This window comes from Colius striatus, chromosome 1 (genome assembly GCF_028858725.1).
Source record: "Colius striatus isolate bColStr4 chromosome 1, bColStr4.1.hap1, whole genome shotgun sequence".
In the NCBI taxonomy this organism is placed as follows: Eukaryota; Metazoa; Chordata; class Aves; order Coliiformes; family Coliidae; genus Colius; species Colius striatus.
The window spans coordinates 122,696,739-122,711,935 of NC_084759.1; the positions used below are offsets into that span (position 1 = coordinate 122,696,739).

General features: G+C 41.7%; 1 protein-coding gene across 1 annotated transcript in view; it reads right to left on the reverse strand.

Moving 5' to 3' along the window:
- The window catches only part of POLQ (DNA polymerase theta), a 53,479-nt gene extending 39,223 nt beyond the window's left edge, over positions 1–14,256 (reverse strand). The window contains exons 1-6 of the mRNA XM_061988740.1: positions 14,037–14,256; positions 10,951–11,133; positions 9,367–9,497; positions 7,808–7,964; positions 2,376–2,484; positions 182–401 (exon numbers count right to left, since the gene is read on the reverse strand). Coding sequence (XP_061844724.1) covers positions 182–401; positions 2,376–2,484; positions 7,808–7,964; positions 9,367–9,497; positions 10,951–11,133; positions 14,037–14,256 — 1,020 coding nt within the window. The remainder of the gene's footprint in view (positions 1–181; positions 402–2,375; positions 2,485–7,807; positions 7,965–9,366; positions 9,498–10,950; positions 11,134–14,036) is intronic.
- Between the last annotated feature and the right edge of the window lie 941 nt (positions 14,257–15,197).

Here is a 15,197-nt window from a genome sequence, read left to right on the forward strand (position 1 = left end):
ATTTAAATCAGTGTAAGAAAAAGAAATTGTTCTCAGTTTGAGCATGCAATCTGTGAAGTAAACAATGAAGTCAGGAATGTCATCTGTCAAAAAAAAAATTAAAACCATACCAGTAGCTGTCTTTTTAACTTTAGCTGTACAAAAGGTGTTACCCCAAAGACACTGCTCAGAGTTTTGTTACCTTCAGTTGAAGCTTGGGCTCAAATTCTCGCACTAAATTCATGGAGGAGTCATAAATGTTGCTGCCAATTTTCACCCACTCCTTGAGAGGCACAGGACGAAAATTTGTACAGTAAAGCTCTGCATCTAACCACGAGGCTAGGAGTCCCAAGTTAGGGAGGGTAGCACTCATGCCTATTATCTGTATCCCACCAAAACTGGGATTGGTCGTCTTCACCTGTCTGGAAGTGGTTAAAAGACAGTGAAAGTTAGTGGCAACATGGGCTACTGTAAGAGCCAGAGAAAAAAAAAAATCACTCAATCTACTCCCTTTCAAAGTCTAAAGTATAAAGGTATTTTCTTCAGCTTCTTGAAAGAGAAACAAGCCATACTCTTAGCAAACACAATGTCAGGTTATGCATTGATAACAAGATAATTCAAATTTTTATCATTTCAAGTCTAACTCTAAGTTTTGTTTAAGTAACAACAGCTATAAACTACATATTTTGAGAAACTGAAAACAAATATATAAATCAAGTATTTCCTTGCCATTAACAAAAACACAGAAATAAAAGGATGGTCCAGTCTCCACCACAGTCTTTGTAAGTTTAAATGCCTTAATTAAAACCCTCCCATTTGTTTCAATTTCAGGGCAAATAATAATAGACTAAGGTCTTCCTAAAGCTGGGAACGAAAGCTCTTAGTTTGGCAAAGGAGGCAGCTGCAGTACTTAAGGTGCTGAACAGTAGCTTCCACTAAAGGCAGTAAGAATAATGGACTCTAAACTGACCTGAAAGTACACACCATGAATTTAGATACTCAAATGTGTATTTTAATTCAGGCTTTTACATCCACACAATAAGGGAGTTTTAATGCTCCTAAGTCTGGCTTTAAAAACTACTCATTTGTATTGCACTGAGCCACAAATTGAGACTTTAAAAAGTAAAAAGTTCTGACAAATCAATGCAAGCTCAGGAACAGCTTGAACCTTCTTAGAAAATCCCAGTAATCCTGTCAAAGACAAGACAGAAGAAACAGGACTACCCAGACACCAGAGTAAAAAAGGCCAGTTATTCTTAGAAATAAGAAAATGTGGAGAGGCAGAGTCTCTTTTATCCAAGCTCTTCAAGAATTTGCTACTACAGTTCCACTATCTAGATTGCAGATTCCTCAGCGCAAATTTTGACCTTCAATGATTACAAACATTGCAGGTCCACAACACACTCTTTGACTGGGGAAGAGAAAAATTTGCTGCAAAATTTTGTCTTCATGGAGAAGCAAGAGTACCCACATTGCCAATGGCCATCAAAGAACATTCTCTTTGTGTGAAGACAATCTTATACTTCAGTGGGAGCCACTTAAAAAGTTCTTAAAAACATTGGTCATTCTGCTAATCAGTCAGGCTGGATAAACGAAGTCCCATAAATAACAGGGAAAAAAGGCAATATAGATTCAGGAGGACATTTGAGAGAAAATGTAGTCTTCAACTCCAGGAATCTCAAGTAGATTCCAAGACAAGAATAGCAGTCACCTCCTTCATGGTCACTCAGCAGTACAGGAAATCTCTTTCAACTTGACCATGGTGGAAAGATAGTCAAAAAAATCACCTACAGGATGAAGGCTGAAGTATAGTGTCTTCTCATGAACATTCCTTGATGCATCTGTCCCTTTTTCACTGACAAATGTTGTCACCATCCTGCTTCTTCAGTGCAAGGGAGGAAATTAAAGAGTGGACCTGCACCATGCTACAGCTATGTGATAAGCTAAGGTGAAAGGAGCAGCAAAGCCATTCATGCTGCTCTGAAGTGTTGCCCACTTTTCCACAATACTTGAACATTTCAGTAGGATAAATACCCCAATCCACAAAACAGTGAAAAATAACACAGGGCAAGTCCACTACCAAAAGCATAAAAATAAATCTTTTTTTTTTAAAATGTAAATAAGCTAATAAGTTAATGAAAGCTTCAGCCTTATTTCTTTTCCTGAGAGAAGAAATTGCATAGTAGCACACAAATTGAAAACCCCGAGGAAAAGAGGTTTTGACTACAAAGGCAGGCCCCTGAGAGGTGGTATGATGAGACCTTAATAACCAACACAGTCTAGTTCATCACTCTCCTAAAAACCCTGGAGCTAGATCAAATTTCAAGTCACCCAGAGAACCAAATATTTAGAACCATCCATAATTTATCATTGAAAGACTAACATCATCTACCCACCTTTTTGTAACCTTCTCTGTAACATATCTGACTTTGGTCAGAAGGAGTTCCAGCAGATATCCTCTATGAGAGTCTCCCAGCATGTGCAATTCATCAACCACCACCACTCCTGATAAAGAGAAGCACTCAGGTTGTATCTGACAAAATTTCAAACTAAGAACACAGAGCCTTGATCCTTTCATGTCCCACACAATGAACTGAAATTCATATTCACAAATCCAGCAGTGCTTACCAACACCACTACAGCTTCCTCCTGTCACTGATTCTTCTGAGATAGACAGATCATGACCAATGTCACAATATCTCAAGAGGGACAGAGAACTGCTGGAGAGAGTCCAGTGCAGGGCCACCAAGATGATAAGGGGACTGGAACATCTTTCATATGAGGAAAGGCTGTGGGAACTGGGGCTGTTTATTCTGGAGAAGAGGAGACTGAGGGGGCATCTTATTAATATTTACAAATATCTAAATGGTGGGTGTCAGGAGGTTGGGACATCCCTTTTTTCTATTGTATCTAGCAACAGGACACGGGGTAATGGGATGAAGCTGGAACACAAAAAGTTCCATTTAAACATAAGAAAAAAAACTTTCCCTGTTCAGGTGAGGGAGCATTGGAACAGGCTGCCCAGAGGGGTTGTGGAGTCTCCTTCCTTGGAGGTCTTCAAGACCCACCTGGACATGTTCCTATGCAATCTGATTTAGGTAGACCTGCTTCTGCAGGGGGGTTGAACTAGATGATCTCTAAAGGTCCCTTCCAATCCTACCATTCTATGTTTCTATGATCTATATTGTAACTTCTTTGCAAGTAAAAACCACCAGGCTTCAGAGTATCTGCAAAAGAACATTCCGGCAGCCAAATAAGCTACTCAAAAGCTTTGTTGACATCACTGTCCTAGTTAAAAACATCACTCCTTACTAATACAGCAATGTTAGAAAAAAAATCTAGAGCAGATGTAACTACACTGTCATAGCCTGCTTCTCATTATATCTTTTCTCATTATCAAAGCCTGAATGAGCTCTACTATTTAGCTTTGGCATTCTAATGAAAAAAAAAAAATCCTTACATGACTGCTGTGTTGCCATCCTACCTCCTGCAAATGACTTTTTAATCTGTTAGCACCTCCATAAAATTTGTAAATCTACAGGAATACTGAAAATAACATCTAAAAAGCTTTCTGACTATCTGCAGCTGGAAACACCAGACCAGATGAGGATCTCTCCCGAGGAGAAAACATTGAACCACTACAATCCAGCTACTGAGCACATCTCTTGTACACATCCCAGCTAGCAGCAGTATGTATTCCTTCTGGCCAGCTGGGATTCACAAGAACCTGGAAGAGGCTGAAAGAAGGTTAAACTGAAAAAGCAGGACACAGAGGACACCAGGCTTCATTACGTCTGCTGCTGGGGATTTTTTTTTCCTCTTTGGTGCAGCTATGTAATATCTTCTTGGTACAACTAAAATAGCAGGAGCTTAAGGGTAAATGTGACCTTGTATTATCTGTTTCAATGCTATTTTTCCTTCTCTTTTTTTTCTCTCCTTCCTACGTATGTTCCTTCTCCCTCTGTCTGTTTTCTCCCCCCTTCCTTTTCAAGCCACTGAAGTTAGAAAAGAGTGCTGCATGCTTCACCAGCCTTTTTTACAGACTCCCACCCATCCAGCTCCTCTGTCTTCCTGTACTTCCTCTATTCTATGCTTGCGTATAAAAAACAGTAATTCATTGGTCACCAAATACATATTTATTCAGCTACCAGAAAAAGCCTTTTCCTGCTTCTCTGTGTAGCAGCATGACTGAATTCTTCCAGCAGCTGAGGCAGAACAGTGCAATTAGATAACTATCAAAGTAAAATTCATGCAAGTTACCTTTCTAGTCCTTGTGCCAAACAGCAGCACATTTTGCTTCCTGAAATGAAGCATAGAACACTAGTGGTACCTACAGGCCCAAGTACAGAGAATGTCACTATTTGTTGTACGGGCCACTTGTTCTGTACTTCCTACTACTAAGCTGTAATACATATTCAAACCCACGCTCAACCTGTGCACTCTACTGCCCTGGCAGTCTGCAAGCTGGTGAGACCTGCCTGTCGCACATGCACAGTGCTTTCCTTTATTCAGCCAGGACTCAAAACACACTCATTGTGATGACACAGCAGGAGTGATCAGGTAACCAGTATTTTTCACAAAGCCACCCTCATCTTAAAATGGAATTGCAGCCAAGGAAGACTACAGGCCCCAGCATGCAATAGGATTTTCTGCTCAACAACAAGCTCAGGAGTGCAACTGAGGCCAGAATTCCATCATACTGCATTGCTACTGAAAACGAAGCTAGCCTTAGTCCCTGTTACTATCTGCAAGTTAAGTGTGACCCTAGAATCCTGCTGGAAAAAAAACCTGCTAAAAAGTACCTGAGAGCTATCATACATGTTCACTGTAGAATAACTAGGCTCCTTAAAGTCCACAACTTGTTTAAAAGAATAATGTTCTGAATGACAGGCATGGAGGATTTGATTTTTTGGGGGGTTTTTTGAATAAAATTGAACTAGTAATTTTTCAACTTCCCATTTAAATTAAGAAAGACAAAAGCATCACAATTGCACAATACAAATCCATCCCCAGTTGACATGTTGAGAAAGCAGTAGATTCTTCTCTAATCCACTTTCCTAATAAATTCTTCAGCATCAGTGTCAAGAGGCTGAACATCTTCTGTGTACCTTGATGTTCAGAACTTACACACATTATAGCAACAAAAAAGTAATTTTGTGTTGCTAATTTTAACTGCTTCATACAGCAAAGAGAGCTCTGCCAGGCAGAGGATTTGAGTTTCTCTCAACGATTTCCAAAGGCGACGTGAGCTATCAGCAAGGGCTTGACATGAACAAAGGGATCAGCTCAAGCTTGAGATAGAATACTGAACAGAATTGCAGCCATCTCCCAGTAACTCAGTTCAAAAGATAAAATACCCTCATTATGAAGTGGTCTAAATTTAGAATTAATTAGAAGATGAGGTACAATCTTGCAGCTTCAGACAAGTTTGGTGACCAGTTAAATGGCATTTTCATCTCATGCTCATATTTTGCAGCTTTTATGAAGATTTGTCTCCAAATAGAAATTTTGTCAATTTCTCACTTTAAAGATTATTTTTAAAATCAAATGTAATTAAAAACTTAATTTCAAATAAGCAAATAAAGAAAAAAAAATCAAAACAAAACATTTTAACCCTTGTTTCAGTTTTATGGTCATATTGAGGTGCAAAGGAAATGGAGGTGTTTTCAAACGGTGAAAGAAAAACGTTGTGCTTTATGGAGATATCACTGTTGAGGACACATACTCCAACTCAGATCTTGTGATCACTTGGCTGATTACACTTAACACAACTCTTCTCAGGAACATTCCTCTTAGAGAGCACAACAAAATGTAGAGATGGAATGGAGGTAGCAATGGAAGAGATTTGGCATATCTCTAGCTTCTGAAAGATGCTGTCATTAAACAATACATTTTAGTTTACTGAATATGCTTCTGAGACACCCAAGCCAACCTAAATGCGGACATCATGACACTACTCTCTGCCTTATGCTGGCAGTACAGCTCATACTGTGTGGTGACCTAGGATGAAACTAATCCTATTTAAAACAAACAAAAAAACCACTTAACTAAGTAGCCATATATTGAAATAACTAACTGCATGATCACCAGTTCTCTCACAAGGGAAAAGATGAAGATAGGACAAGAGGAAATGTCCTCAAGTTGTGCGAGGGGAGGTTTAAATTGGACATTAGGAAGAACTTTTCCACCAAGAGGGTTATCAAGCATTGGAACAGGTTGCCCAGGGAGGTGGTAGAGTCACCATCCCTAGAGATATTTGAAAGACACATAGATGAGGTGCTGAGGGACATGAACTAAACCATGTCAGTGCGAGGTTAGTGGTTGGACTCTTAAAGGTCTTTTCCAACTGTAATGATTCTGTGGTAGACATTCACAAATCTAGTTGGACTGCAAAAGCTTCAGTTTGAATGAGCTTAAAATAATCAGTCATCCACTCATCTTTCAGCCCATTGGCAGTCTAAAGCATTCGTGGTGATCCAGCCCCTATAGATCCAGGTGTAAATGCGTTATCTCATGATCTCACACTGCAAGGTTTTATTTCCCTTATTCTCTCATGTTTAAGAAACTGTTCTGGTACACTATGCTACAGACTGTTGTGACACCAGGTCTCAAAGCAGTTTGTTGCTCACCTGGTTTTCCAACTTTTGTATTCTTAAAATAGCAATCAGTTATGGTAAAGGCCAAAGTGAAGATGGGAGGGATTACTGTATAAAATATAACTGGGTATAGCTTTATTGAGCAAGAAAACAAAAAAAAAAGAACAAACTTCTGACTGGACTAGGAAAACATGCCTCTCGCCAAGTGTGCACTGGAAACTGGCTTCTTCAGGTTTTGATTCTGCTCCCAAACACTAAATGAGTACTATCACTATCTAGGGGCTATCTGGGCTGTGGTGACCCAGAAGTCTATATTATAAGGACAGAGGGTTTTTGAGCAAACTACAAGAAAGAGATTAATGCCACAGCCCTCCAAGTCACAATGCCTACCCAGAGGAGCTTTGTGAATTCATTCAACTTATCTGGACGTAGAGGAGCACCAAGAACTAAGTGAAAATAAACCACAGATGGCAAAATCTCCATCCAAACCAACAGAACCTTCTTGAAGTACAACATATCCAACACCTTCAATTCAATTTCACTAATGAGAAGACATTTTCTAGCAAGGGGAACCGCTACGTGTTGCAGCTAATCGCTGTCATAGAATCATAGAACAGTTGGGGTTGGAAGGGACCTCTAGCGATCATTCAGTCCAACTTCCTCCTAAAGCAGGTTCACCTTTATCAGGTCGCACAGGAACCCATCGAGGCAGGTTTGAAAATCTCCAGAGAAGACCCAATCACCCTCCCTCGGCAGTCTGTGCCAGGGCTTCCTCATCCTTACAGTTAAAAAGCTTTTCCTTGTGTTTAAGTGGAGCTTTTTGTGTTCCAGCTTATGTCCATTACCCCTAGTCCTGTCACCGGGCACCACAGAAAAAGTGGCACCCTATCCTCTTGACGCACACTTTTTAAATACTTGCAACTCTTAGTGAGATCCTCCCTTAGCCTTCCCTTCTCTAAGCTAAACAGCCCCAAGTCCCATGGATTGTCATCCACATCTGATAAGCTAAACCCTGCAGCTTCTGCCTACTCATCCCAGCGACTGAGCCACAGAGAATAGTCCTGATTGACTTCCTAAATCCAAATCAGAGGTGCTCTGCAGGAAGAAAAACTGCTCAGTTTTCCTATATGGCATCTCTGTCACATACAGAACTGAGCAAATACAAAGTATTCCATGACTTCACATGTACTCAGAGTATGTAATAAACCTCATCCCCACAATGGTTATTTTACCCAGTGAGTCCATGTTGTTTTCTTCTATTAGTCTGTTGATTAAACTGTTGGCTTTCTCAATGGTGCAGACGGCAACATCCAAGGCAGAGAAACGTCCAGCGGGAGATGTGCTTCCCATGTACCCTTCAACTCTCACATCCACCTCCTGAAACAGGGCCTGTTTCCCAAGGACACAGAATGTTCATGCCATGGTTACAACTCTGAGTTTTTGACTAGTGCCCACTGGAATCACATAAAAGCCTGCGCTCAACAACCACAATTTCTAGAACTTAAAATGACAAGTTATCAGATTAAAGACATAGCTCAGGCAGTTGCTGTTACTTTTTCTTCCCTCCCCGCCCCCCCGGTCACTTTTTATTTCCAAAGCAGAAGCCACACAGTATAGATTGCAGGATAAAGCATGTGTAACTTAGAGATGGAAACCACTGTTTTGTATAAAAACATTTACTATTAAAAAAGCTAGAGAACACACAGTGCAATAGTTTATAATTATAGTGGGTTACGTGCTAGGAAGCTTTGCTCCTGAGAAATCCTCGGCAAAAGCCAAAGCACAAAGATGTCACATCTCCCATTGGAGGTCAAGAAACAAGAAGTTCACATCTTCCACAGCTTATTAGTGCAGTGCCAAAGTTTTGGCACGTTACAAATTGCATTAACAAAGGTACAAATGTTTGAAACATATGAATAGGATACCGTAGGATTTCCAGTATGCGCAGCTACAGCCAAACCTTAAGCCAGAAGCAGAACATAGCATCGATAATCCTCTGGCTTTACAAGATTAAAGTAAAAACATGTCTCTATTATCGGTCACTACAAAGTAGCTTTTGCATTGTTTGCAGCATTTCCTAGCAACCTGCAAGGTTAAGATGCCACCTCAATTACTAACATCCAAACTGTTTTAAATCTCAGAAACCATAACAAAAATGCCTGCTGGTTCTATATCTGGCTTTAGCAATTGTTGTAACTTTGACATATTAGCTAATGGAAACAATGTCAGATATCAAAGTCTTTGAAGAAAAATATTTTTGTTTTAAAAACTGTTCCCACTGTAATTTTGTTTTTAAATAGCTGAGGTGAGGAAGTCAAGACAGAACTACATTCTATCAAAAGCAATTTTTAGCAAGGTCAAAGTGAAATCAGAGGCACAAAATTCTGGTGCAACAACCCAAGGAAAGCTAAAATACCCTTTTATCCTCTCGGACCCCTTCCCTTTGCAGCTTTTCAGACACAATGTCTAATTAGAAAACTCCTTTAAAGTTTGTATATTATAAAATCTGTGAGCAAATGCCAGTAACAATGCTTTCAAAGTCGATGCTGAAAGAACATGTTTTAATCAGCTCCTTAAAATCTTTCCAAGTTTCCCCCTTTTGGCTGAAGCATTCGTTTTTGTGTCTCTGACATTAGAAAAGGAAAAAAAAATTAAATTAGCTGCAAATCCTTTCTGAAACAATCCTGCAAATTATTTTTTCCTCAAATCCATGCAAAAACCTTCTGACCATTTAAAAAATGTGACCTAACAAGCACAACCCATAAATTTACTGTCCTTGAATGCTACTTACTTGCAGATAACATTTTTTCTCCTTGGCCACAGAGACAAAGGGAAGGATGAAAAGAGCTTTCTTACGAGTCTCCAGGACTCGCTTCAAAATAAGCAACTCAGCAACAAGAGTCTTTCCAGCACTGGTAGGAGCTGGAGGGGAAGAAAAAAAGTGTTTCTTAAAATTAATTTTTAAAGTGAAAAAAAATTCAAGGAACAAGTATCATAAAGCTAGCATAGAGTTAATTAAGAACTTGGGGCAGGACTAATGGCACTTTCTCACAGCCACATTTGCAGTTAACCCTATAAAGTGTCAAGAAGACTGTGAAATATTTCTCTTCTAGCGTCTTCCAATCATGGAATAGAATCATAGAATGGCAGGGGCTGGAAGGGACCTTTAGAGATCATCTAGTCCAACCCCCCTGCACAAGCAGGTTCATCTAGATCGGGTCACATAAGAACAGGTCCAGTTGGATCTTGAAGACCTCCAAGGAAGGAGACTCCACAACCTTCCTGGGCAGCCTGTGCCAGGGCTCCCTCACCTGAACAGTGAAATAGTTTTTTCTTATATTTAAGTGGAAACTTTTGTGTTCCAGCTTCATCCCATTACTCCTTGTCCTGTTGCTAGCTACTATAGAAAAAAGGGATGTCCCAACCTCCTGACATCCACCATTCAGGTATTTATAAATGTTAATAAGATCTCCTTTCAGTCTCCTCTTCTCCAGACTAAACAGCCCCAATTCCCACAGCCTTTCCTCATATGAAAGGTGTTCCAGCTTGTAATCTCTGCTCCAGGAGCAACAGCAATTCAGAGATAAGTAAGGGGAAAAAAAATCCAGACAAACAAAAAAACCCATTACAACTTCTTAACTGGATAGCAGAGCTCAACCACGACCTTACTGACCTAGCTCATAAATATATTAACACTTCCTGGTCAGTGAGCATTGCTCTGTGCCATCCATCATCCACAGAAAACTGTGGAGGAGATGCCACATACCCTGCAACAGCCAATACCCAGCAATCAGGCCCAAAATCTTCTGGAATCAAGTAAATAGAACTCAAATCCAAGCCTAAGAAAACCATCTACCCCTCTTCCAAGTTCTTCATCCTCCCAGTGCTGCTCAGCGACCTTCTTGCCATGGAGATCAGACACTCAAGCTGTCATTTCCCACGATTTCTAGTCCGTCACCTCCTATCCCCTCCCCACTACACTAGATGAAGAGAAATGGTAAAAGACTGAAAAAATTAGATAGTAAATAACATTTTTTAAAGTTTTTATATCTAACATTGCTGTTATCATTCAGTTCCTGGTTGACATAGTCTATAATAAAAAAGAGAAAGCCATCATTAACTGACTCCTAATTACCACTTTCTAAAGGAACATTAACAGAGAAAATGGGGAAAAAAGTCTCTCCTCACATCACGTCCATCAAGCTAGGTCTAAGGTATAGCAATAAGACTGATTTTAATGGAATCTCTCCAGAAAAAAAAAAAAGAGAATCTTGGCCTTTTTATCTGTCAGATCAAAAGTCTTCAAGATCAATATGTTGTTGTAATTGGCACCAGGAAAATTAGAGGGGACTTGTTTTGTCAGATGTTTGCATACCTGAGTAAACTAGGTTCTTCCCTTCCAGAACTTGTCCGAGCATTAGGCATTCCGCTTGCCATTCAAACATCTGTACTACTCCCAGACTGTGGTATTTCTCCAGAACTGCTTTGGGAAGACCCCAGCTTGCAAGGAGCAACTTGTCTGCTTGGTCTTCAGGAGTATTTACCTGTTGATATTGCCCTTGGGAGAAGAAAATATATTAAAAAAAAAATCAGAAGTCAAGTATCATCCCTGAATCTAAAGTCACTTAGGTTATATAGCTAAAGGTCAGACTTCTCTGCAAGCTCCCGTATTACGAGAGAAGATAATAAGAAAAGACCTTCCCTATGTTTTTCAATATTTCCTATAGGTGTTTCCTCTTATCTCCTGACACCATTTTTTTCAATTTTTTTCCTCCAACAATAAGATTTTCCACATCCAAATCATTTCTTCACCAAACTCTTGCTCTGATATTTGCTTTTGAGGCAGAGTAGCCGTTACCAAATACATACTCTGTTTGAGTTTCAGCGCTGATTAATATAACAGCATTACAATGTATTTGTCATCTTATCCTTATCCATACTCTTTCTGTTCTCAATTTCTGCTACGAGAGACTTCAGTAATCCTCACAGATTACAGGACTGCTCAGTCTTTTTTCTTGCTTTAAAAAAAAAAACAATATAAACCAAACAAGCAGCTCAAGCTACAATGGGTGTTTATCAACACTGATTAGTATCTTTGTCACACTGTCAGTTCCTCTAGCTTAATTAAGGTGCTTGCTGCTTATTTCTTGTCTTTATAGCTCTAAATAACACAGATATTGCCTCCTCCTTCCTCTCCTCCTCCCTTTTCTCAAATCATTACAAAAACTCAAACGTTTTGTCTTTTCCTTTACCTGAGACAGAAAACAAGTCTACAATCCACAATCATGCCTTCCCTACCACCCATGATGATCTAGCTCCCATATTTGTGAAAGATCTCGTCAAAACAAAATTAAAAGCCAGTAACTGTGTGTATTGGCTCTAAAGCACTGGCACAGGCTGCCCAGGGAGGGTGTGGAGTCTCCTTCTCTGGAGATTTTCAAAACCCACCTGGATGAGTTCCTGTGCGACTTGATCTAGGTAAACTTGTTTGAGCAAGGAATTGGACTGGATGATCTCTAGAGGTCCCTTCCAATTCTGACCATTCTGGGATTCTTCTACTGGCATATTCAAAAAATTCCAAGAGAAACTTCCCACCATTATTGACAGCATGAGGGCAGGATAGATCAGAAGTATTAGCCTGCATAAGCAGCTAGTATTTTTACACTCAACATGCTAAAACTTTCAGCTGTCTTCCTGAGGTTAACCCCAGCCTAGCTGTCACTGGTGCATGATTGTTCTCCTCCACAGAAACACTTTAAAAAAGTTGATATAACCTAAGTCTGAAAGCCTTGTTTCCCTTTGTATAATCAAGGTACCATACAAACACTTAACAGGAAGTTCAGCACCATCAGAAGAGGACAGTAACATGACACAAAGCAGAACATGCTTTCCCAGGGGAATTTAGAGAACATCAGATTAAACTGTTCTAAAATGTGACTAATATAGCAGAATTGGGATTCAGAAACATTAAAAAAAAAAACCTACATGATGGGATTTAAAGCTTCTTTGCCAATGTTAAAAACAATTAGCTACATGTAAAAGATGGTACAAACAAAGGATTGTGTGATTCTGCTGTTTGAAGAATATCCACAGATTAGCACTGAGATTGAAAACTTGTACCTTATGGGTTCTTAAAGATCTGTGTTCAGAAGTGTACCACTGACACTAACCTCTTTTTTTTTGTCTACTAGAAAAATGCTAAGAAATAGACAAAACAAAGAAGATGCACGTTGTTGGTTAAAAGGATTGGGCATTAAATTTCTCTGAATGAAAACCCTTCCAGAATACGGGGCCAGTTGGAGTGGCACATGGGAGTGCCACTTACTGAATGGTCTTTGAGGAGCTGTCCTATGGAAATAGGTATGCTGCCTCGCTCAGCTGAATTTGCAGAAACTGACAAAATTGTATCTTGCAGGCCACAGTCACATCAGGGAGATGTGACATGACTGGAGAATAAGCTGAGAGGCACAAACGTTTTAAAGAGTTACAGAAGAACTGCAAAAGAGGTGAAGTTACAAGTTGTTATATAAATGTCTTGCTTTTAAATATCATATACATCTTGATGCCGTGTACATCTTTATTTCTCTTTATTCAAGAGCACAGTGAGCTGGTAAAGTTTATTGCACCCAGAAGCACCACTTCAAGTGGCCCTGACTAGCTGCAGGACCACTTCTTATTGAACATCTTGCCACAAGATGTTTATATAACACAAGATGTTTATATACCTTCCTGTATATGTAGGCAAGATCTCTTATTAAAAACCTACCACGCTCCTCTGCATTTGCAGGTATCAGGGCACCAAACAGGACCTCTTAAAAGTGATGCTTCTGGATACATTTTGTCAGCTCACTGTATTCTTCGGTCGATTTAATTACATATGTAAACCTCGGCTCACGTACCAAAGCATACGGGTTATCCCGACTGTTGTATTATGGCAGCACCTAGAGGCCAAGTCTTGAATAAGGCCCGCTGCCAAATGACATAGGAGCCCGACTTCAGAAGTGTGCGCAGACCATATATTTTCTCACCATCCTCGACTCAGAACCGAATGGGGCAGAAAGATCCTCCGATTGATTCGTCATTGCACGCTACCACCCTCGTTGACATAAACACCTACTTCAGCTACAGCCCCTGCCCTCAAAGGAGAAAGTAACTGGGGGAAAGCAGGTGCTTTTGCCCGAAGGCAGCCAGTCGCCCCCGTGGCAAAGGCCCCGCACCCTGGCCCGGGAGAGGCTCTGAGGGTCCCCGATCACACCGAAGCAGTAGGGCCCCTGGCCCGCCTGGCTCCAACGCCCCGCCGCCGGCGGGAGGCGCCTCAGCGCCACGTTGCCTTACGGGGCCGCGGACACAGCACTCCCTGAGCAGCCCCGCTCCCCCTCGCCCAGCACCTCCTGAACCCCACCCGCTGCCTTGCGGGACCGAAAAATTGGAGAGGAGGGCCGCGCTCTCCTATGCCGGTACCTGCCGAGACGCTGCCGGGGCTCCCGCTGCTGCGCACTGAGAGGTCGAGGCCGGGCGGGGGGCTCAGCACAACCCGGCAGGGAGCGGCGGGGCGGAGGGGGGTAGCCTTCCCCGTCCCGCGGGAGGAGGCCTGGCCGCCGGAGATGCCGCTGCGAAGCCCGACGGCCGAAGCTGTGGCGACGCCGTTAGCGGTGACTCCGCCATCTTCCCGCCTCGCCATTCAAACGCCGGCACCGCCCCTGCACCCCAACCCGAACCATAGAGGCCGCCGCGCCGCTCTCCGCCCCCTGGCGGCTGCCGAGGCCGGGGCTCCGCCGTACCGGCGGCACGGGCGGTAGCGGCGGGAGCCTGTCCGCCTCCCTCCGCGCGCTCGGGGCGAGAGGCCTGCAGCCAGCTGGGGAAGCCTGGAGATGGGGAGGCACGATCACTCTACAACTACCCCAAAGGAAGCTGTAGCGACGTGGAGGTCGGCCTGTGCTCCCATATAACAAGTGATAGGACAAGAGGAAATGGGCACAAGTTGCAGCAGGGGAGGATTAGATTGGGTATCAGGTAGAACTTTTTCATTAAGAGGGTTATTAAAGCATTGGAAAGGGCTGTCCAGGGAGGTGGTGGAGCCACCATCCCTGAAAGTATGCAAAAGACACGTAGATGAGATGCCATGGGACATGGTTTAGCGGTGGGCTGGGTAGTGTTGAGGTTAGACTTGATCTTAAAGGTGTTTTCCAAATGATTCTATGATTCTATTAACTGGGTACCCGCGATACCCCAGTGTGCCACAGACATCTGGTCATGCTCCATGCATGTGTCAGCTAAAACTCTTCCGGGATTGCTACATCTGCACATAGGATGGGATAACACCAACATCCTTTTTACATCAATTACACCATTTTTAATTGCCATTCTTTCCCAATGCAGCTTTCCCAGTGCCACACTCACTTTTGTCAAAGCATTTGTAGTAAAATGCCAAACTAAATGCTAAAACAACCATTCAAATCACAGACTACTGGTTTTCATTGTAAAAAAATACTTGTCTTTGTTTGAGCCATATGCAGGAGCATGTTATTCATATTCTATAGGTGAAATACAGGTGATTAATGAAGCAACATAATGCAGTCTGCTCCAGCAAAATGTGCACCCTACAAGCACACAGAAAGATGG